Raw genomic sequence first — 21,613 nt, 5'->3', positions numbered from 1 at the left:
CCAGCACAGAGGTGTTGTGAAACTCCAGAATTAACAGAAAGAAATCCAAATGCATAACAATGAGTTGTTATATGCATCATCAATACAATTTAAATTAAATTACAGTCCAAGTATTCACTTCACCGACAAGAGAGAGAAATCTGTCAAATAAGAGACGCAGTGAATTGAGAAAGAGTCATTTTAAACCTCCTGCCCTGAACAACCCAGTGAATCAAAACCCCATTTCCCATGAGGCATTGGGGTTATGGCCTCACAGGTACCGGCAGACTACAGATATAGAGTCCTCAGAGTCCCGAGGGTCTTTTGTCTCTTTCTCTAAGCAGTGAAACCCTCAGATTAGGCCAAAAAAAATGAACAGAAAGAGGCTATCTTTCACCGGGGTGCTTTGAACGTGACATTTAAGCCATCATTCGTAATACGGGCAGCCAGAACATGCATCAGCTGCAGGGGGTAAACATAACGATGATGTGGGAGGAGGAGTAGGCGGCCACATTCATAACAGATATAACAATTTAAAATGTTTGGCTTACAAAACCCCCAGATCATATTATGCATCACATCATGCCTCATCACCTCTGAAGGAAGACGTCGTCTTCTTCAAATTCAGCCAAACTGGCTCGCTTTGCATTTTAATTGGCCTCAATACCGACAAACAAACCAGCCGACTGTACTTACAGGGTGAGGTGGTTGAAGCCCACGGTCCTCAAGGTGAACGCTCTGGCCAGCAGACGCACATGCGTGAACAGAACTCCGATGGAGTCCTCGAAGCTGGTGAGTTTCTGGAGCACCGGAGACGTTTCTATCAGCTGTCGGTCGGTTTGAGGCTCCTGGACCTAAAACAAACGCAAAAGAAAAGGTGGTTTGGTGACAAAATGCGGATCTGGAAGACTGCAAAAGAGTTCAGAAAAGCATGTCAACATGCAGTTTGTAGAAATAGTTACTCTGCCAAGGGACGGTGGAGTTATGTGACGATTGGCGTACGTTTGTCCGTCTGTCCGTTAGCAACATTACTCAAAAATGGACTAACGGATTTCGACAAAATTTTCAGGGAAGGTCAGAAATGACACAAGGACCAAGTGATTAGATTTTGGCAGTGATGCAGCTTATAGACTGGATCCACGGATTTGCTAAAGATTTCTGTATCATTGTGAGATAGTGTCACTGCAACCATGACAACAAGTGAGCACTACATCAGCTGCCTGCTGACGATCAGATAATTGTGATCCTACTAAAAATTGACTGCTGTGGACTATTAAGGACTTATCTGTCTGAAATGATTGATTTCTGAGTCCCATCAATTCCTGTCACCCGCTACATATTTTGGTCACGCGATTTGGTATCCGTACATAACGCATACATGCAGAACACATTATGAATGTGTCAAAAAGCCTAAAAACTGCATGAGACAGAGAGTTTAACAATAAAATCATTCAGTCAGTAAATTTGAAAATTGTCCTCAAGTTTATCACAAATACAGGGATTTACGGATTATTTGTACTTCTGGTTATGGTTGTGCTGTTTGCATTAGACTTTTTATTGCAGTGAAAAATGAGCCCACAGTGAGTAAAAATATGACAGAAACAAAAATCACTCAGTAAGTGCTTGAGTATGTTTTTTTTTACGAAAAAAAGATCACAATTCTCTGATTTCAGCTTCTTAAAGTTTAACAATTTTATAATGGTTTTATAAAGTCTTTCAAATGCAATTTAATGTCTTCTGAATACGCTAATAATGCATTGAAAACTAAAGCTGCAATGATGAATAGATTCATTGTCAACTAGTGACAAGCTGTTAATCAGTTTGAGCATTTTTTAATAAAAAAATAAGTTGAGAAGGTTAATATATGTGCACCATTTCAAGTATTGTAAATAATTTAACTTGTGCCGGGAATAAATTTTATGTATAACTCGTTTGTGGTTCATGCAAATAAAAGCTGTTGTTGAACTCATCTCGTATGTCTCATAATTAACCGAACATGTGCTCGTGTGCTTTGGATAGAAACCAAAACGGAGACAAAGTGAAGCTTAGAGTAGTAAATAAATATGCGTCCACTAACAACCACACACACACACAAAAAAAAAAAAACTACTCAATGGAGTCGATTTACTTAAGTGTCACATAAATTCCTTTAAATGAAATGAACCTCTGCAGTCTGTGCTGCTGGAGGGCCTGTTTAGAGTCTGCGCTTTCACTCCGCCTCAAAACCAACTCCGATGATCTGCGGCAGATGGAACCTCTTAGTCATTACGTTTTAAGTCCAACAGCTCCAAATCTGGTGATTCCTACGGTCAATTAATATCTCTGGTGACTCAGTCGTACTGTAAGTTGTTTTTTTTCTTTTTCTTCTAAAAATCAGAGACTCCAAACCTCGCGACTTTGATGAGACTTGAAAGAAAATGGCTTTTCTGGTCACGAAAATTGCTCCAGATTATGCTTTTAAACGTTGGCTTCGGGGGGCCCTGCGAGTTCAGAGGTATACGGGTTCAGTGAAAACATGCGGCTTGCTTTAACTACAGTATTTGCTTGTGACTGTGCTCATTAGCAAAAGAAATGATATGCTAAGAAAATATGTGCATGCGTGTTTGTTGAATCAAGAGATATCCTTATGGGTGCATTAATTAGGCCGCTAGGATCGTCTAATTGGTCTCTACGTGGTACAACTGTTAGCTTGACCAAGACATCTTTTCCACGGAAAACAGAAACACCGAGACATGTAATTTCAACTGGACATTCAAACGGAACTAAAGCACATTCAATTGACCTTGTTAGCTTGCTCCTGTTTTTTTTTTTTTTTTTTTTTTTTGCTGTACACTATAAAGAACTTTGAAAATAAGAAAAAAAAAGATGACATCCAACAGCTCTCCAGGGGGAAGATGGTCACTTTCTTCATTTTCCAGCATTTTTTCTTTGTCTGTGCTTTCTAGAAAGAATGACAAGTAAACAGCAAAGTCTCCCATGTCAAGGCAGTACATAGAGCTAGAGATGTATTTTTAAACTATTTTAATTGGAGAGCTGCCGGTAATGTCATGGTTCCATCTTCCAATATGTCCTAAGAAACATTTCTTTCCTGCCTTGTTTTTATTTTTTTCTTCTCTCTCTCTCTCTGTTAATTAACATAAGGCGTTTAAATGTCATGCATCGTAACTAACGACATCTGACGAGTTCAGCGCTCATAGGCGTTAGCTATCCTTCAGGGGAATGGCCAGCAGCAAGGCTTCAAACGAAGTGAAGAGGGGAGGAAAAAAAATCAACAGCAGTTATGAAAAAAAAAACACGTTTGAAATGGCTTCAAAGCACCACTTTCAGCTCAGTCCAGACAGAAAGCAGAATCAGAGCCGAGGTCTTCAGAGGGCCACCCCTAGAAAAAGCCCCGACACTCTTGTATCTCCTCGATAAATTAGAGGAGGAATTTTGTAATCTGGACTCAATGTGAATGGCGTTGTAGTAAATTACTGTGGAGGGGCAATGCTGCGATGAGGCAAATCAACACGAAAAAGACTAAAAAAAGACGCGTGTAAACCACGTAAGGCTTCCATGGCGCTCTGCGGGGCATGTCAGTGGCACCGCTAATGCATGCGAGGATGCCAAAGATTCATGTACGCATAATTACACATGCCATGGCGAGCTGCCATTACCGTCCGCTTAGACCTCATTAAGGTAGCTCCTCTTTCACATCTGTTTTGTCATCCTCATATTGGTGGGGAGGCCGAACGAGGTCTTGGTACCAACAAATTAGGGATTGACCAATATGTTTTTTTAGGGCCGATGCCAATGCTGATCATTCAACTCAAGAAAGAGCATTAGATGTAGTGTTTCATCAGCGTGTCAGAACCTGTCATTGACAACTAAATTTCTTCATTAACAGTGACAATGACTGAATATGTAAAACAGAAATGGGGGTGTTTAAAATAGGAAGTTCTGAGGCTGATCAGTTTCTCTCTTGCCTGCTGTTCTTTTCTATTTCTCTCCACTAAGTACCAGATCTTAAAGTATTATTATTATTTGCCTGACTATGTATCAGGTTGATCTGTGACTGTCTTTTCACTTAACCGCTAGCCGTTACCATAGCCTTAGCCAATGTGAGCTAATTTCCGGCTTGTGTTCAGTTTTTGCTGCTTCAGAGACATTTCTGAGACCACACAGTCATAACAGGCAGAGAGAGGAGGCTGCATCAGACGTGAAGTAGTGCATATATTTAACCAATTACCAGTCAAAAAAAAAATACACATACCGATAATTGGAAAAATGCCAAATATCAGCCATGATAATCTGCAAGGCCCATAATCAGTCTATCCCAATCCCTGCCTTCTAAACTCTTTTTCTGTGTAATCTGTAGCTGCTTTCTAACTTGGTGTCAAGCTGTTAGCATAGCTTTCCCCGTTGAGGGAGAAGCTAATTTACTGGTTTTTTGATCAGTTCTGTTCTTCTCCATTTTCGTAATCTTTCACTGTTACATCACTTGTATTGCCCACTAAGGTCCAGATCTCCAAGTACATTAATTATTGTTTTCCAGTGGTTAGCATAGCCTGAGCCACTGTGAGCTAATTTCTTGGTTTGTGGCAGCAGCTTGTATTTCTTGTTAATTTTTATTTTTTTTTTTGCAGTTTCTGCTTGATAGACATTTCTGAGTCCACAGGGCGACAACAAAGACACGTAGCACATTTACCTTGTCGATAGCCAGTCTATTAAAGTACCGATAATTGGAAAAATGGCAAATATTGGCCACAGCAACCAGCCAGGTCGATAATCTGTCTATGCCTACAACAAATCTGCAGGCCTTCATCAATTATAGAATAAATAATGAGTTAAATAAATGATAAAGGGAAGAATCACCTCAGGTTATATCACCTTGAGGTGAAAGGTCAGGATGCTGCCAGGCTACCTAGAGGTTGGCACGATTTAACAGGCGTTACCCCACTGGCAGGGGACCACCTAGAGGAAACCTCAGTGTGTGGTAATGAGGCCTCGGCTCTGAAGCGGCTAATGACTACTCATGCGGCGCGCTGCCAAGGTTCCCCACTTTGCGCCACAGAGCGGCTTGGGTTGACCCCAGGACTCCAACCTGACCACGACGCCCCGTCGCTGAGGCCTCACCAGGAAAAACAGACTGCTGGGTTAATTCCAAGGCTCTCTGTGGAGCATGAAAAGCACAGTAGCGAGGAGGCAAAGAAAACACAAATAGACACACATATGTACACCCCCTGTCAAAAGTTTTAGGACACTTTCTCATTCAAATAAATTAGAACCTGTCCTAAAACTTTTGACAGGGGGTGTGTGTATATATATATATATATATATATATATATATATACACACGTGTTTTTTTTTCCTTTTGCCAAACGTGGATATGTAAAATTGTACATGGAAGAACGCAACAACACCCCTGCACATGCGAGTGAGATGTGAGAGAATAAAGCGCTTTAAAGACGAGTCTCGGCAGACGCACAAAGAAACACTTTCCCCTTCTCGCAAACACATCAGAGGAAAGGATGCCTGACGGTCCCTGGAGGCCCCATGTGATTCGGGACTGTAATCCTGTTATGGCATCTTTGATCTCTTCTCCCAAATCCTAATTTCAAACAAACACTGTTGACATGTTCAACGTTTCTGGGCAGATCGCGCGAAGAGTGGCGAGACGGCGCCGAGCGAATGAGTGAGTGAAAAACGGCGAGATGACGAAGAAGGAACGGAGGGGATGTTGCGGCGGATATGTGTAGACGAAAGAGAGGCTGAAGGAAATGAAAAAGCGGATTAGGGACTCGACCCAAAATGGAGAGACACGGGAGCAGAACAATGGAGACTAGTGCAAGGCTACCGGGGGCCTTGTGACAGCTGTAAAGAACTCAGTCAGCCTCCGGCAAAGTAGCTTGCCCACCTCAACTCAATCACAAGGAAGAGAAAAATACATTTAGGTTGGACTACTTCAAAGATGGTAGAATGCTTTCTGTCATAGGGGTGAGGTGAGTTTTAATGAGAGGCACCCAGACAAAATACACATCAATAATGAAATGTATCGGGACCAACCTGCAGGGGGTGCGGTGGGTAGTTGAGCCAGACCTCCCGCAGGTCCTGTGAAGACAGAAAACACAGAGTCAGAGGAAAGAAATTGCTGCATTTCCCCTCGAAATGAGGGTCATCCATGTTAATGAATAGAATTCCGACAACACAAGCAGAGCAAATAAACATGGCGATAAATAATAAATCTGTTTTTTTTGCCTTTATTAGATGGTGACAGTGGGTGGAAAGAAACAGGAAAAGCAGAAAAGTGACACTTCAGTGAAGGTTGGGCCAGTCGGGAATCGAACCGGAGACTTGCTGCAGCTTTCCACTCAGCCACAACAACAAAAAATTAAATAAATGCTTAAAAAACAATTTTCTTGGTAGATGAGAGATTGCATTCTCTTCCTACAGGTGGACATGTGTAATTTCTCCTCCCTCCACAGGTACCAAAACACTTGTTTGCATCGCCAATTAACAAGATTCAGCTTGAAAGAGAATTCTACATGAATATTTAATTTGTTGAGTTTCACCTCGCACACCTTTTTTTATAATGTAGTACTCGCAATAAATATTTGTTTTTTCCTGTAGTTGAGGGGAAAAAGACACCCTGAAGATTTCTCTTACAACTACTGATTTGTGTAGATGTGCAGGTTAACAGGCAACAGAGTTTGTGTCTATTCGAGCCTTTTTAATGCCATTAATTTTGCCCGAGATAAAAAAAAAACAATGAGTTTACTTAATGAGGAGCAACACTCTCTGAGCTCCTATTAACTTTGTTGCTGACAAGATGTAAACACAACTTTGACATTTTACTAATTTAAAGTTAGAGACTCCGTGTCCGATACATACAGACTGAAACATCACCACAGCAAAAACAATGGAGCAAAAACAACATGGAGCTGAAAAATTGCAGTTTCTTTTTGCACAATATAAAAAATGACAATGTTTTGTCAATACAAAGCCGTGAAGGATGCTCATACATTTTCACATCCAACCAGAACTAGAAAAACTATTCATTAACATTTTCTTTCTGCACTTTTGCATTAAACTGCTGCTTATAAAAATATAAATCTGTGCAGAAATAAGTGGGAGCAGAACTTTAGTGCACATTTTAAATCAATCACTTTCACTCTTTCTGCAGGGTTTCAGTTACTTCTAATAACTGATAAGCAGTTGCTTGAATTTCTTTTTTAGCTGTAAAAGTTTAAATGAATACATCACATAGTTTGCCCGAAACACTTATTTTCAGCAAGTTTTTATTGCACATTGAAATTTGAGGATGTTTGAACAACAATATCTCCGGAACTATTGAAGATAAAAGCCTGAAAGTTTAACTGTTATCTCTCACGGTCACTGATTCAGAATCAACAATATTGGACAAGCAGATCCAATAATCTAAAAAAAATATGTGTGTATCATTTAAAGTTCAATCTCTCAGTGCACATTAATTAAAAAGAACTAACAATGCAGATGTCAACTAGAGACATTTTCTTAACCGTATCTATAATAGAAAACATATTGAATTTAACAGCTTATATAGCTAAACATTCCGCCAAAAAGAAGCCAAGTCAGCCTCTATTTGTAGCCATGTTGCTCACATGCTAAAGAATGTATGCTCAATAAATCACCCTTTGTTCCAACGCTCAGTCTGCATTTTACTCTTGACCTGACAAATGCTCATTTACGTTCACCAGCTCGTTGCTATCTTTGTGTGTGATGCTAAAATGCTTTGCAGAGTTGCCCTAAATTAGCTTTGCCAATCTCAGCAACCTCTTTCTACGTGACACACATTCAATCATTATATCTGCTGCTGTAAAATTTCCATCAGAAAGGACATTAGAGCCACCAAAAAACACCTTTTACTTCACTGATACCAGACCACATCAAAAGTAAATAATACAGATTTTTGTTATTTATGGTTCTGGGCAGCCAAATAAAAAATAAAAAATAAATGACTGTAGCAGTGCGCCACAGATGGCTCTATGTCGGGAACACCGGACTCTTTAGTCCAAGTGCTTTCAGGTGCCATCAGCAGGCCCGATAGGGGGGCGGCGAAATAACTGCAAATGAGTCAGCATCTCATTTTCAGACCCAGAGGTCTGTATATCGACCACCCGCTGCGGAGTTAGGCGGCGGGGTCGAGATGGGGATTTGAGCTGGGGGGTGCTGCAGGTGGTGGAGGAGGGAGGGGGTCGGCGGGTGGGATTTAGCTTTGAGAGGTGTGCTGTCTCTGGAGACAACACACTGACAGCGCTGGACTTTTGCCTGCCCTGCCTGTGGAGAGAAATATGTGCAAGATCAACATGTTTCCTCAACCCTGCTCTGAGGTAACTGCACAGGATCGAATCGGTCGAGAGACACCGGCTGAAAGATATACAGCAGAGAGAGAGGGGGGAGGGGGGGAGAGACAGCGAGAGAGAGAGAGAGAGAGAGAGAGAGAGAGAGAGAGAGAGAGAGAGAGAGAGAGAGAGAGAGAGAGAGAGAGAGAGAGAGAGCGAGCTCTGGCTCAAGTTGTTGCTAAGGACAACGCCAGCCAGAGGCAGCTTTGGGCCTGGGGTCTAATGTTGGGTGAGTCATAGTGGTGATAGAGATGTGGAGAGGGCCTCTAAAGTACAGTATCACTCAGGTGTTTAAAAGGTTCAAGGAGATAAACCTTTAAAATGCGGCGTTAGCCCACAGGGAGGGGGGGTTGTGTGTGGTCAGCAGCATCAAATGGACGCATCGTCTCCTCAAACCCAACCAGCTGGCAACCCATCGCCTTGAGCGGCCGATGAAAAATTCATGAAAAGTGGTCAATAGAGTGAATGCTTCCTTTTTCGGGTTGCTTGTCTCCTTGGCCTGCGACCAGAGTTGGAAAGCACTAGAAGGTATCGGGTCGGCACGCACGTGAGGACGGCACCGCTTAAAGGACGTCGATAGTGGCTAATGGATCGCTTGTTTTCACACCATTTTACCGTAAAGTAGACATGAAAGGGATGAAATGGCACATGCATGCAGGCATGTGGGAAATGGAAAAGATAAGACGGGAGAAAAAAAACATGAAAAAGAAGCAAAAAAAAAAAAAAAAAGACAGAAGTGAAGTACATACAAGTTGCTTCTGCTTGTGATCGAGGCTTATGATTAAAATCCATCCACAGGGCGCACATGATCCGCCCACACGCTGTATATAGACCCGAACAGCTAATGTTTCAATTACAGCCATTCCAAAGACAAGGCAGACAATGATTAAGCCGGCATCGAGTGGGGATTTAAGAATAACAACAAGTTTTTTTTCTCCTCTCCCTGCTCTCTCTGTCTCTCCAAGCACAAGGAAGGTATAATTACTGGGGGCACAAATCATCATGTGCAGCAGCTGAATCACAGCCATTTGGAGGATATAACTCTGGTGCTACAAACGGGGGAGAAAAAACCTCATATGCAAACATGTTTATTTGAGTGTCAGTGGCCTACCCGTGATGATGACAGCTGAAATTAAAGGCGAAATGAGAGAGAAATCGCCTGTTTTGAGGTGGGTCTCCATCAGCGCTGCTCCAACCCACAGGGGGAATTGAGGCACAAGCTCAGTCTTGCACATACTCGGGGCCTCGCAAGCCAACCGTGAATAGTCAAACACCACTATACCCTCAACCCACACACACAAACAGTCCACCCCCACAGCCCAGGGGACTGTTGGCCATCCCATGATTGGGACATAATGGTGCTCTTCTCTGACAAGGTCCAGTGCTCCCTGACAAATTGGTCTCTAGCTACAGGCTGCCAATCAATCCATCAAACATAGTAGTGCAGCAGGGAGATCAATAAGAGATAGCGTGGCTGATCGATACCAACATAAAAGCAGCACCGTGTCCAAAATGGAGGCTTCTGTCGGCGAGTGGTCAAGGTGATCTTCCAAATATGGGGGAAAGTACACTGTGTGCACTATCACTAGGCAAACTGTATTCCTTGGGATCCCTGTCGATCCACAGAACTTCAAACCTGAACATTTAACAAAGGAAGGGTGAGTTTTATCTTTCGAAGGGGGATATAAAAGTGTTCAACCAAAGCACCAAAAGGATTCTTCCCAACTTGTCTGTTTATTCTCCATTTTTAAAGTGTATTAAGTAGCACAAACATTTCTAGTATTTCCGAAATACTCAGACTAATAAAGCCGCTTTTCTTTTCAGTAAGTGCCACAAGCCTTTCACAAATGGATGTTTCATAAATGCTTCTATACAATTGTGAAGTGAACATTTAAATGTGACAAAAAACAGGAAGAGAAAAGCGCAAATAAGCAAGGTTGCATGGTGTCGTCTGAAGGTTGAGGCTGGAAACAAAACCACTAAATAACCTTGAAGAAACAAGAAAGAAAGAAACAAGTTATGAACAGAAATTGGTCCATCTACTAGAGAAAAACGGATTGGAATCCTCAGGAATTGTTTTCAATCACAAAAGTTGAAGTTATTCTTTCAAAGAGGACCAGCATAGCCTTTCTTTCCAATACCTGCCACAACCCTTCCATGCCAGGAGTCTGTCAGAGCCATGTTCCTATAACTAAGCAAGCCTTACAACAAAAACAAAATTTAAAAAAACACTTCAATTTGGCTTGTTTGTATTAACCACCTGGGGGTCAATACACTAGTTTTAGTCATGTCATCATTAGGTGGTGGTATATGCTACATTACATATGGTTACAATAAACAGACCACCAACTAAAAAACCTCAAAGAAACAAATCTTTTGGCTAGCTATATGAAAACAATGGATGCAAGTCTTGAGGAATTGTAATATTCTGTCGTATCAGCTGGTATCATCCATGTTTCCAGACAATGAAGGAAGGGTAAATAGCTGATCAGTCGTGACTTAAATGCCCTGTTTTTCAAAAAGGCCAAAAACCACCACGAGCAACCTTTACTTTTAAACTTTAACTGCACAAATCAACAATGTCTTTTTTGCAGCTTCCATTAGCTTTTGGTAATGCCATGTTTCAAAATGCCCATAAAAATGTGTAATGGAAACACAGCTAACAAAATTTCAAAATGTTGTTGAATAAGGTGTGTTGCTTTTATCAATGTAATTGTCACGTTTGAGAAGGAACCAATTTCGTCAGGTGAGGAAGGAGATCTAATCATTATTTACTCATCTTTGAGGTCTTTGCCAGCTCGCTATATGCATAGGATTGATCATTGCCCTGCATAAAGGCCCTATTAAAGCCACTTCTTGTACCGCTGTTTGAAGAAAGTATCATTTACAAACTGGCAGAAGGTTTGGGGGTTGATCTTCAATCTAAAAAGCTCCAACTGGCTCATCTTTCATGGTAGCAGCACCTGTAAGTACCCCTCCTCCACCTTGAATCAAAGTGATTCCTTGTGTCCATTAGTGATCCAGCCATGGACCCATCCATCTTCTCCAACAAGACTTACTTTCACATGGCCATAAAACCTTAAATCTGTTCGGTGGCACCTTTATCTTGGCCATATGTCACTTGACACCTCGTACATCTGGACACTACGAGTAGGTTGCAGTTGTGGAGTTTGGAGACACTGGAGGATCATGGTGTGATGGTGATGTCACATTTTACTCTTTGCAAGTTTCTTTTTAGGTTAATTTGAATAATTTCCGTTACCCTGCCAACAAACTGTATATAAAAGATGGACATAGCAGTTGTGACATTATTGTGACTACCACTTTCGAGGTTTAAGTTGGGAAAATAACCATCACCGTCTTGATCTTTTGAAACCAGATGTATCTAGAACACTTTGCGCTGTGATACGGTAGCAATCCGTCAATCACCAGGAGGCCATGTCCACAAACATAACCTACTTGAAACTACCAGCTGAGACCATAAACAAATTGTTAAATGTTTACTGCGGCAAAAACTAATTTTAATGTAAGGTTATAATCATCAGAGATCACACTTAACCTCATTGCACAAACACGAATCACCTGAAAAGGATTAAATGCAAAATAAGAATTCAAATTTGTATGGTTTGGAGTCGGAAAATAAGGTCATTATATTAGCATGTCTTATCATTGTGCCTTTAAAGCAGTGTTGATTCTCTGTTGAAGTGCATCACAGTTTATGGTTGAGGTGAAGAGTACACCTTTTACAGTTCCTGTGAGTGTGGGCAGAGTAGTGTATGTGAATGGAAAATGGCCTGTGAATGAGCGAATGCATTCGTTCTCCGAGCTCTTAGCAAACCAAGGACATGGTTGTGAAAGTGCACATACTCTCATTCACACACTGGAAAAACTAGCTGCAGGACAAAACATAAAAATTGCACAGACAATGGAGGGACATAGTCGAGTGGAAGAGGTAAAGAGTGACACGTGATGCATCGGGCCTTCTTTACAAAAGGAACACAAACTACATAATAATCAGTGTTTGTGCAGAAAGAACTAGCTCGAATCCAAGTAACAGAAACAGGGGTCAGTGCAGCTGCAAGCCAGTAAGGCGGCCTTAATATGGAGGGAGTTGTCAGGCAGCCTTTTCACCTGTGTGAGCATGTAGGCCTAGCACACTCTACTGGTGTACCAAGAGACCAGACATAATATCAGAGCAAGTCATGCTCATCAAATACACTTAAAAGCTGATTTATTGTCATTTTTTGCAAAGCCACTCAATTCAGAATACATAAAAGTGCTGTTAACAATGTCAAAATGGGGAGAAAGGCTTGAAAAATTCTAACAGTTTGCCATCGCCGCTTGAGTCAGCTGAAATCAAGTCGCTCTAAAACCCTTTTTGGCACCGCACCCAGAAGTGAGGAAGGTAAGAGGAAGTTATGATCTCATGCTGACCATCTCAGTTGTCACAGCAACCTTTGTCATGTTCGGCGCATACTTGTGTGCGCGGCAGTGTTAATAAAAAATCCAACAGATGAGCCCGCGGGCGACTGGTGAGATCATTATGGTGATTGCTTCTCAAAAGAGACGCCTCCCTCAGGACAGAGCAGTGGCATCAGCATCTCTCCCCAGAAATATTGCACTGCTGTTGAGTCCAGGTTGGGAGCAATCGAGCAGCTCCCCACCCCGAAGAAAACGCTTCCTGCCTCTCTGCTGATGCTTTAATAACCTCCACAGTAATGTCATTAGCAAATTAGCATCTATTGTTTCCTGCGGGCTTCTGTGTGCAATGAAGCTGGATTCCATCCCCGGCAAGAGCCCTGTTGTTTGGAAACCAGTGCCAGCAAAGGTGATGTGTTGAGAGAAAAACAAGGGGACGGAAATAACTGTTGCGCTCCAGCCATGAATGCCATACCAATTACGGAATAACAGAGACAGAGGGAGGAGAAGGAGGAGGAAAGAAAGAAGGAAAAAAAAAACTGGGGACACTGTTTGTTTGACTAGGTCTTGAAGGTGGAAATTACATGCATGCTTTGTTTTACGTAGTCACTTCTGAATTTTACCTCCGGAGTTGTGGAGCTTTTGTTTTGACTTTGTCATAAGAGGACTGCAGTGAAACATCTGTGGGGGTAATGACATCCTGGAGTGTCGAGAGAGAGAGAAAGAGAAAAGAGAATGGGAAAGGAAAGAGAGAAAACAAGAGGAGAGTCATCAGACAGCGTGCAGAGGGAAAAGCTATGGGACTGATCACCCATGTGTGAATGGAATACCGCGCCGACAAATAGGAGCGGTAAAACCTTCCCGAGTGTGATAGAAGGAAAATGTAGAGACCTGAAGTTTTGCACTGCATCTCATTAGTTCAGTAATGTGCTGTGTGAAGACCCATTCTGAGGCGTTAAGCTAAAAATACAGAAGGATCCTTGTGGTTCTGCGGACCGTAGAAATTTATCTCGCCCTCTGTCTGTCCATCTCTACGGTCCCCCGCAACCGAAACCCATCAAGCCACCCGGCTGGCGTTTGGCTTTCTGGTCCACGTCCATCTGTCTCCTCTCAGCTTTGTATGACAGAGCAGCCATCAGGAGGATTCAGCAGGGGGTGACAAGCCACGCTATTTCAGTCCCTCGAAAACTTTTGAACCGAAAGTTGAAAATCGCTCAGCTTTTCTTGGGAATTTCAGTCACATGCAACCGAACCGAGGTGTGTGAACTGTCTGAACCGAGGCCAGTTTTATTATTTACTATAATACGCTGCAGAGGGTTTTTGTAGTGCAAGGCGGACTGCAGTGAAAAGCTGACACAAGCCCCCTTTGAAGAATATTTTTTTTCAGGTTTCCCCAACTCTTCACAACATTTTCTGTCAATCTAAACTAACACCTTCCCATACATGGAGCCTGCTATTTAGACACACAGTGCCGTGCAAAATCTTTAGGTGCTGCAGCTTCATATCCATAAGGGAGGATTCTGATAACTCCCAGTTTCATTGTGCAGCAGGACAATGAGTCCAAATGTACAGCCGGGGTCACAAAGTGTCATCTTCTGCCACAAAAAAAGAACAAGGAGTCCTGCAACAGATGGTATAGCCCCCACAGAGCCCTGATCTCTATACCATGGAGTCAGTCTGGGATTACAAGAAGAGACAGAAGAAACTGAGACAGACTGAATCCACAGAAGAACTGTGGCAAGTTCAACAACCCGCCTGCCAAGTACCTTGAAAAAGCTGAGAGTGAGTGTGCCAAGGAGAACTGGTGCAGGTTTAAAAAGTAAAGGGTGCTTAAAACAAATATTGACCTGATTTAGGTGTATTTCACTTTGTGTGACATTCCTTAGCTTTTTGAATCCAAAGTTCAACCTTAAATAGAGAGAACTGAAAGATGTCTTCTGTGCACCATAAATCATTGAAAAAGCAAAAGTTTAATTTCTCTGGTTATCCATCTTACAAAATTAAAAAGAAAAAATAAAATCAATATGTATGTCATTTTTGTACCAATACTAGAAAGAAAAACAGTGACTCTACATATTATAGATATTTTAGCACCTACATTTTTTACAATCTTTGCAGACAAGTGTTTTGTTGATCAACTCCATAAAGGTGTTTCACCATGCTGAATGTATCTTCCACCAACCTCCTGACATCTTGCTGCTCTGTATTGCATTTTGGAGCCATGTCGCATTTATTTTATTGCTGTAGTATGTTTTATTTTCCTCTCAATCTCTATAATTGGGTTTTATACTTGTGCCACTCAAACTTAATTCACTCATGACTTCTCAGTTATACGGAGGAGCGCATAATTTATTTTTTCATTTGTTTTTTTAACAGAATCTGGTGCAAACTGTTTATTTTGGGTGAATTTTTAAAACAACACTTGTAGAATAAAGCTAATGGTAAAAGATCTCAGGGTCATGGTGGCTCTATTTATTCTAGTCTTCAAACGGTTCTGTTTTCTGTGCACAGTCGCCTGGTCGCAATTAGGAGATGGTTATCTTTAAGGTTTATCTGGAAAAGAACAGACTTATTTATTGCAATTATAATTTGAAGGTCATGTACAGTGGGCTAATTCATCTTCTTTGTCCATATTAGATGTGAAGAAAGTTGTTTTGTTGGGTTTTATTGCTCTTTGTTCCATGTGTTCTTGCATAAGCTGTAACGCTCGCACTCACCTTCTTCAGATTCAAGAGTCTGAAGTCTTTTACTTTTAAGTAGAACAAAGAATACGGATCACAAATCCCCATCTGACCATCCTTACAGGCTTCTGTTGGACTTCTGAATGGATTTTAAGATCTTGGTGATTACTGAAGTGTTGAATGGTTTAACTCCTGTCTAGTTTTGCCTGTGAGGGTGAATGTCCTTATTCCCCTTTAATCAAAGGATTCTATGATGAAGTTTTTATAGCTCTTATTATATTAAACAGAGTGCTTTCATTGACCACAATATAAGCTGTAACTATTTGCATCTGTTGTCATACTGATTCTTATGTTGGGTTGCTTTTGTCCAAAACTTTGACGTATATTACTGGAAGTTCTATCATAAAAATACTTAACTCTTCTCTCAGCTCTTTAAACCTTTACAGATGATGATACCAACAGCAAGACAATCAGGGAGAGATTTTATTTACATTTGAAGACATGTTTGCATTGGTCTGTTTCTTTTTACCAATGCATTGACTGCAGATTTTAACCCTCAGAACTGACCAGCAGGTTTAAAAGGGCAGCCATCTTAGCAATAAATCGCAAGGAGGGCATCATTTTTAGTGCCAGAAACTGTGAAAACAGAAAGAATCTTCACATTTTCCATTCAGTCATCAAGCTAATCATGTCTGACCTGGAGTTTTATCAAGAAAATCAACCAAATCTAAACATACAATCGTGATATTTCATTAAAATCGCTTTATTCTACATGTGTCACTTTACAATACATCAAAAAATACCAGTATCCAGCAGAGTCCGTAAAAAACTAAGAACTTGCGCACATCAGCACAACTGAGAAGCTGCCACCAACAGTCACGGGACACAAATTCGATGAACATTCGGTTATATTGCTGGCTGTGCTTCAACAAATCCAAGGAGGTATGAAGAAGTTGGAGATAAAGAGCAAAACACAGCATACTTGATCAATTAAATAAATGTAGCATATCTCAAAAAAGAGCATACAAATGCGCAAGTTGTCAGCATGCTGTTGGAAGATACATTCAACATAGGGCTGGGCAGTATGGCCAAAAAATAAAATCTCAATTTTTTTTAGTCATTTTGGACGATTACGATATTAATCGATTTTTGTTGTTTCTTTGCGGTCTGTTTGCTATGGCTAGTGCTAGCCATTCCCGTAACTGCGGGCACTCTTCCCATTCTGTAGGATGCCTCTGCCGGAGGTGCTGAAAGAGGTTAGTTGTGCTGCTACTCTTCGTTTTCACAGTACTTTTGCAAACCTTGCACATGACTGTAGTTTGCTCTGTGTCAGTCTTGTCAAAGCCGAACCACTTCCATATAATCGATGTAACATGAGGCCCTTTTCTCGCGACCAACTCTTCGTCTGCTGTTCTGTCCGCCATGACGGGGATGTGAGTGTTTTGGCGGAAGGAGATGAGAGGCGGAAGCAAACGCCAGTGCACAACTCGTGAAAGGCAGAAGAAGAATCTCTATTGTTATATATTTAAGTTCGCCTTGATTTCACGATTTGGCAAATTTTCAAATCGTCAGGCTTTAAAAAGGTGAATGATTCGAATTAATTCAATTTATCGCCCAGCCCTAATTCAGCATGGTGTATTTTCCAGTATCAGCAACATTTGTGGGCAATTTCTGTAAATAAGTAATACAAATTCAACTTCAGTTTCTTTCTTTTGCTGAATTTACGGCATTATAACTGTGCTGTACTACACAGAAGACATTCTTGAGTTCTTTCTGCTTCCAGCCTTGGTTGTGCCGTTTCCATAGCGTTGCAGGACTTTATGTTGCATTGAAAAACGCGCAGAAACAGCCTCCAGTTTGGAGGATTAAAGCAGTCTTGATCCTCAGCTTCAACAGAGCAGCTTCTGCACTGCTCTACACAATAGGGACATTAGATTAGAATACATTTTTCCGTCCACATCTGTTCTGCAGGCCCCGACAATGTATTTTTATAAGGGAATGCGTCATCATACAAATAAAGACCTCAACATCATGACATTTAGCTTGACTACTCCCGTCGATGCTCACGGCCAGAGGACGACACTAAAACTGAACCAAGGACGCTTCATCTTTCCACATAGAAACAAATACTCTACGCACGGCAGCCAAATACAATGGCCGGCCTCAAAGTATAGAAGTGACTCCGTAAATTTGACTGAACACGGGGATCAAGGCCGAATGTTTCGTCAACTAAAATGAAATACTGCACACAAAAAGGGAAAAGCTTGGAACGTAGCATTGCATTATTGCTCTTGAACCCCAAGGAGAATAATACAAATAAATAAGTGATTATACAAAGAAACAATGATTAAAGTGTGTACATGGTGATAATCTTCCCCGGCTTTTTTGTGGTGAGAGGTTTTGAAAGATTTAGTCCTAAAGTCTCTGATCTGGCTCCTCAAAGACAAGTGATCAAACATGTTTGATAGATTTCTGCGTGTCATGTAGTGTGTGGGAGTCGCCAACTGAATCTCAGACAAACAACCTCAATAGCCAATTAGAAGCGAGCCTGCTGCTCTGTACGAGGCGAGCTGCAAGTCGTTTAATTGATTCATAACATTTCTCTCCAAGATAAATGCAAATAGTGATTCATTCATCAATTATTCATGCCTGCTGATCTCACACACACACACACACTCGCAAACAATAGCAGGTGTCCCGCTCAAGACTGGCAAACCACACTGTTCCACACCTCCAGTTCGTTTTCCAAAATATGCAAGCCACGCTCAGGCTGTTTTCGCTGCCACGGCTTCATCCAGATCTTCATTTTTCTCAGGCTTATTGTTTCGTCTTTGTGCATATCAGCGTACACACAATAAGCAGCTAGTCAAAAGTACTGCAGGATAAAGCGAGATTTTGTGAGATCTCTGGTTCTGGGGCTGGCTAGGCCTCACAGTCATGCAATGTGTAGCCACGCTGCCAAAACATGCAACGTGTGGGTTTAAGCGAATAAAAGAGACGGTGCTGCAGATCGGAACACGAAAATCTCATCTAGCGTGTCTGCGGCTTAGCTGTGCGACTGAAAAATAAAGACACACATCCAAACACGCATCCCGTACATAAAACCACAGAGAGGCAAAGGGCAGGAATCAGACAAATTCACATTCACATCCTTGTTCATTCTGAATATTTTGGACATTTAAAGCAGTTTGTATAATGCCAGTTTCTTCTACATATAAAAGACCAAAGCAGTACTTTCCTACTCATGAATAAATCTGCGAAGCATCAATAGAACCTGTACAATATCGGTATTTTCCACTTACAAGAATCAATATAATCTGTGCAAAATCAGTATTTGAGAACATAACAGAATCTGTGGAGAACCCATATTTTTTTTTACACATAAAAGAACCGGTGCAACATCTACAGAACCTGTGCAAAAGCAGTATTTTCCACTCAAACAATCTGTGCAACATCAATAAAATCTGTGCAAATTCAATGCTTTCTACACATGAAAGCACCTGTAGAATATCAGTAGCACCTGTGCAAAGTTAGCATTCTCTACTTAAAATAGAGTCTGCACAACGTTAGCATTTTTTACTCATGAAGAACTTGGATGATCAACAGAATCCGTACATAGTAAGTAGTTTCTAGTCATGAAACAATCTGTGTCACATAAATAGAAGCTCACGAAAAAAACATGTTCGTAATTCATATTTCCTAACTTGCAAAATCATCATATTCTATTAAGAGGCCATCAGCCACGTGGGCTCGAGTGACTATACATTCTGTAACTCTTCATTAGCCAGAACTGAAGAAGCCTTTTGGTTGAAAGTGAAACGTCTTCAAGAACCTACAAGAAAAGTCCAGTTGATTTCTACTGAAGCTCTCTGTGCAAACTCAGTATTTTCGACACATGAAATCACCAAAAAAAAACTGCGCAAATCTCATATTTTATCAACAGGCCATTAGCCATGTGAGCTGGAGTGATCATCAATTCTGTAAATGAAAAAGCCTCTTGGATGAAGGTGAAAGATCTTCAAGAACCTACAAAAGAAGTCGAGTTGATTTCTACTGAAGCTCCTACGATTACCACGACTTGGATGACTGAGAATCAACAGACAAGTTATTAAAATAAACCTGCACAACATCAGTAGAGTCTGTGCAAACTTAGGCTTTTCTCTTCATGAAACAACCAACGAAACATCAACAGAACCTGTACAAAATCAGTAGTTTCTACTCATGAAAGAATCTGTGCCACATCAATAAAAGATCACGAAGAAAACTGCACAAAATCAGTATATTCAACTTATTGAAAGACACCTGTGCAACTTCAGTAGAATAGCAGATGTTCTACTGATGAAAGAAACTGTGCAGTAGCTGTGCAAAATCTATACAATCCTTGCAAAATCTGGATTTTCTACTGAAAGAACCTGCGCAATACCAACAAAACCCGTGCAAAAACAGTCATTTCGATTCATGAAAGAATTTGTGCAACATCTATATTTTCTGCTTATGTCAGAATCTGTGCATTATGAATAGAATCTGTACAAAATCAGTAGTTTCTACTCATGAAAGAACCTGTGTCACATCGACAGAAGCCCACGAAAAACCCTATGCACCATCAATAGAATCAGTGCAAAATCAACAGAATCTGGACAGTATTGGTGTTTTGTGCTCATTGAAGAATCTGTGCAACATCACACATAAAGGAAACAGTGCAATGTCAACAGAGCCAGTGCAAAAATCCCTCATTTCGATCCACAAAAGATGATAGAATCTTTGCAAAATATGTACTTTCTACTAATGAAATCATTTGTGCTCTGCCAATACAACCTGTGCAGTCCTGGTAAGTTCTACTCATAAAGTAAACTGTGCAATATCAGTATTTGCTTCAAATTAAATAATCTGTGCAATATCTGTACTGTGAACTAATGATGCAATCTGTGCGACATCAACAGCACTTGTGTAAATTTACTGTTGTTTATATTTCTACTGATGCTCCCCACATGTTTGCACTATTCCCTTGGCTGCTGTAATGTAACATATTTCACCGCTGTGGGATCAATAAAGGATTATCTTATCTTAAATTTTGTCCGTTACCTCGCTGTTGAAAAGCAGTCTACCAAAGAGCAGCCTGGCCTCTTCCAAGCCTCCTTCCAAATACACAGCGCCTGAAAGAAACAAAAAAAAACATGGCAAAACAACAGTAAGGATGAATGAATGCAAATCCAACACAGTGAAGCTCGTTCAAACGTATGTGCAAATGCGTATTTGTTGGAAACTGTGCCAGATACTCTCTGCAGCATGTGAAATTATCACCTAACCAACACAGACTTGGTGTGAAAAGCAGCAAAGCACCCGTGCATCACTGGCGTAAAAAAAAATTCTAGCAATTCTGAGGCAATTTCAGACTTCTCTCCTAATGGAAAACTTAAAATTAATTGAACTCGGCAATGAGTTATAATTGCTTTATTAAAAGTAGGAGTGCATTTTTATTGCTTTTTGACGGTGAAATGACCTCGGGCTTCCCGCACAGATCCACCTCCCACTTGTCGGAGAGCAAAAGGAGGAGGAGGAAGGAGAAAGGGAGGAAGGGTTGGTTGCATCACCACGCTGAAGACAGAGGAGGCTGAGGTCACGGCAACCTCAAACTTGAGTTACGCGCTCAGTTATGAAAAGACTTGACAAACACATACAAGCCCACATGTGTACTTCATGTTCAAACCCATTCACCGACAGCGTGGACAAAAGTATAATGTCCTCTTTGTCGCTCGCCCACACACAGAAACATGACTTATCTGTGCAGATGTCCGCTGAATCCACCTTCAAAAAAATTCACACAGCATGCGCATACACCAACACACAAAAGAAGCAGGACAAAGGGAGAAATTTGATAGAAGATTGGTCCCAGAATGCGTAAGGCTGCTGTCACAGCAAGCGAAGAACAAGACAAGTATTCCAAATTTCCCTCTCTATGGGAATGATATGCAGCCTCTCCAGCTCATTCTGCTGCAGCAGTCGGCTCCTTTTCACAAGTCAACCCTCCTTTTGTGCCTTGTGTTGTTTTGCTCTTCTACTGTTTCCACGAAAATCAGTGGAACTATCATCGTGCCTTTAAGCTGCATACAACTTCCAACCATCACACTTAGGGTGGCTCATTCAATTTAGAAAGCAATAACCACCTGGCAAATT

General features: G+C 41.2%; 1 protein-coding gene across 1 annotated transcript in view; it reads right to left on the bottom strand.

Annotated features, from left to right (window-relative positions):
- The window catches only part of drosha (drosha ribonuclease III), a 143,419-nt gene that overhangs the window by 50,917 nt on the left and 70,889 nt on the right, over positions 1–21,613 (bottom strand). The window contains exons 23-25 of the mRNA XM_051940495.1: positions 20,522–20,592; positions 6,025–6,069; positions 676–833 (exon numbers count right to left, since the gene is read on the bottom strand). Coding sequence (XP_051796455.1) covers positions 676–833; positions 6,025–6,069; positions 20,522–20,592 — 274 coding nt within the window. The remainder of the gene's footprint in view (positions 1–675; positions 834–6,024; positions 6,070–20,521; positions 20,593–21,613) is intronic.

The sequence above is a fragment of the Acanthochromis polyacanthus genome, chromosome 20, assembly GCF_021347895.1.
Source record: "Acanthochromis polyacanthus isolate Apoly-LR-REF ecotype Palm Island chromosome 20, KAUST_Apoly_ChrSc, whole genome shotgun sequence".
Lineage (NCBI taxonomy): Eukaryota > Metazoa > Chordata > Actinopteri > Pomacentridae > Acanthochromis > Acanthochromis polyacanthus.
This window is presented reverse-complemented; position numbering and strand designations above follow the sequence as displayed.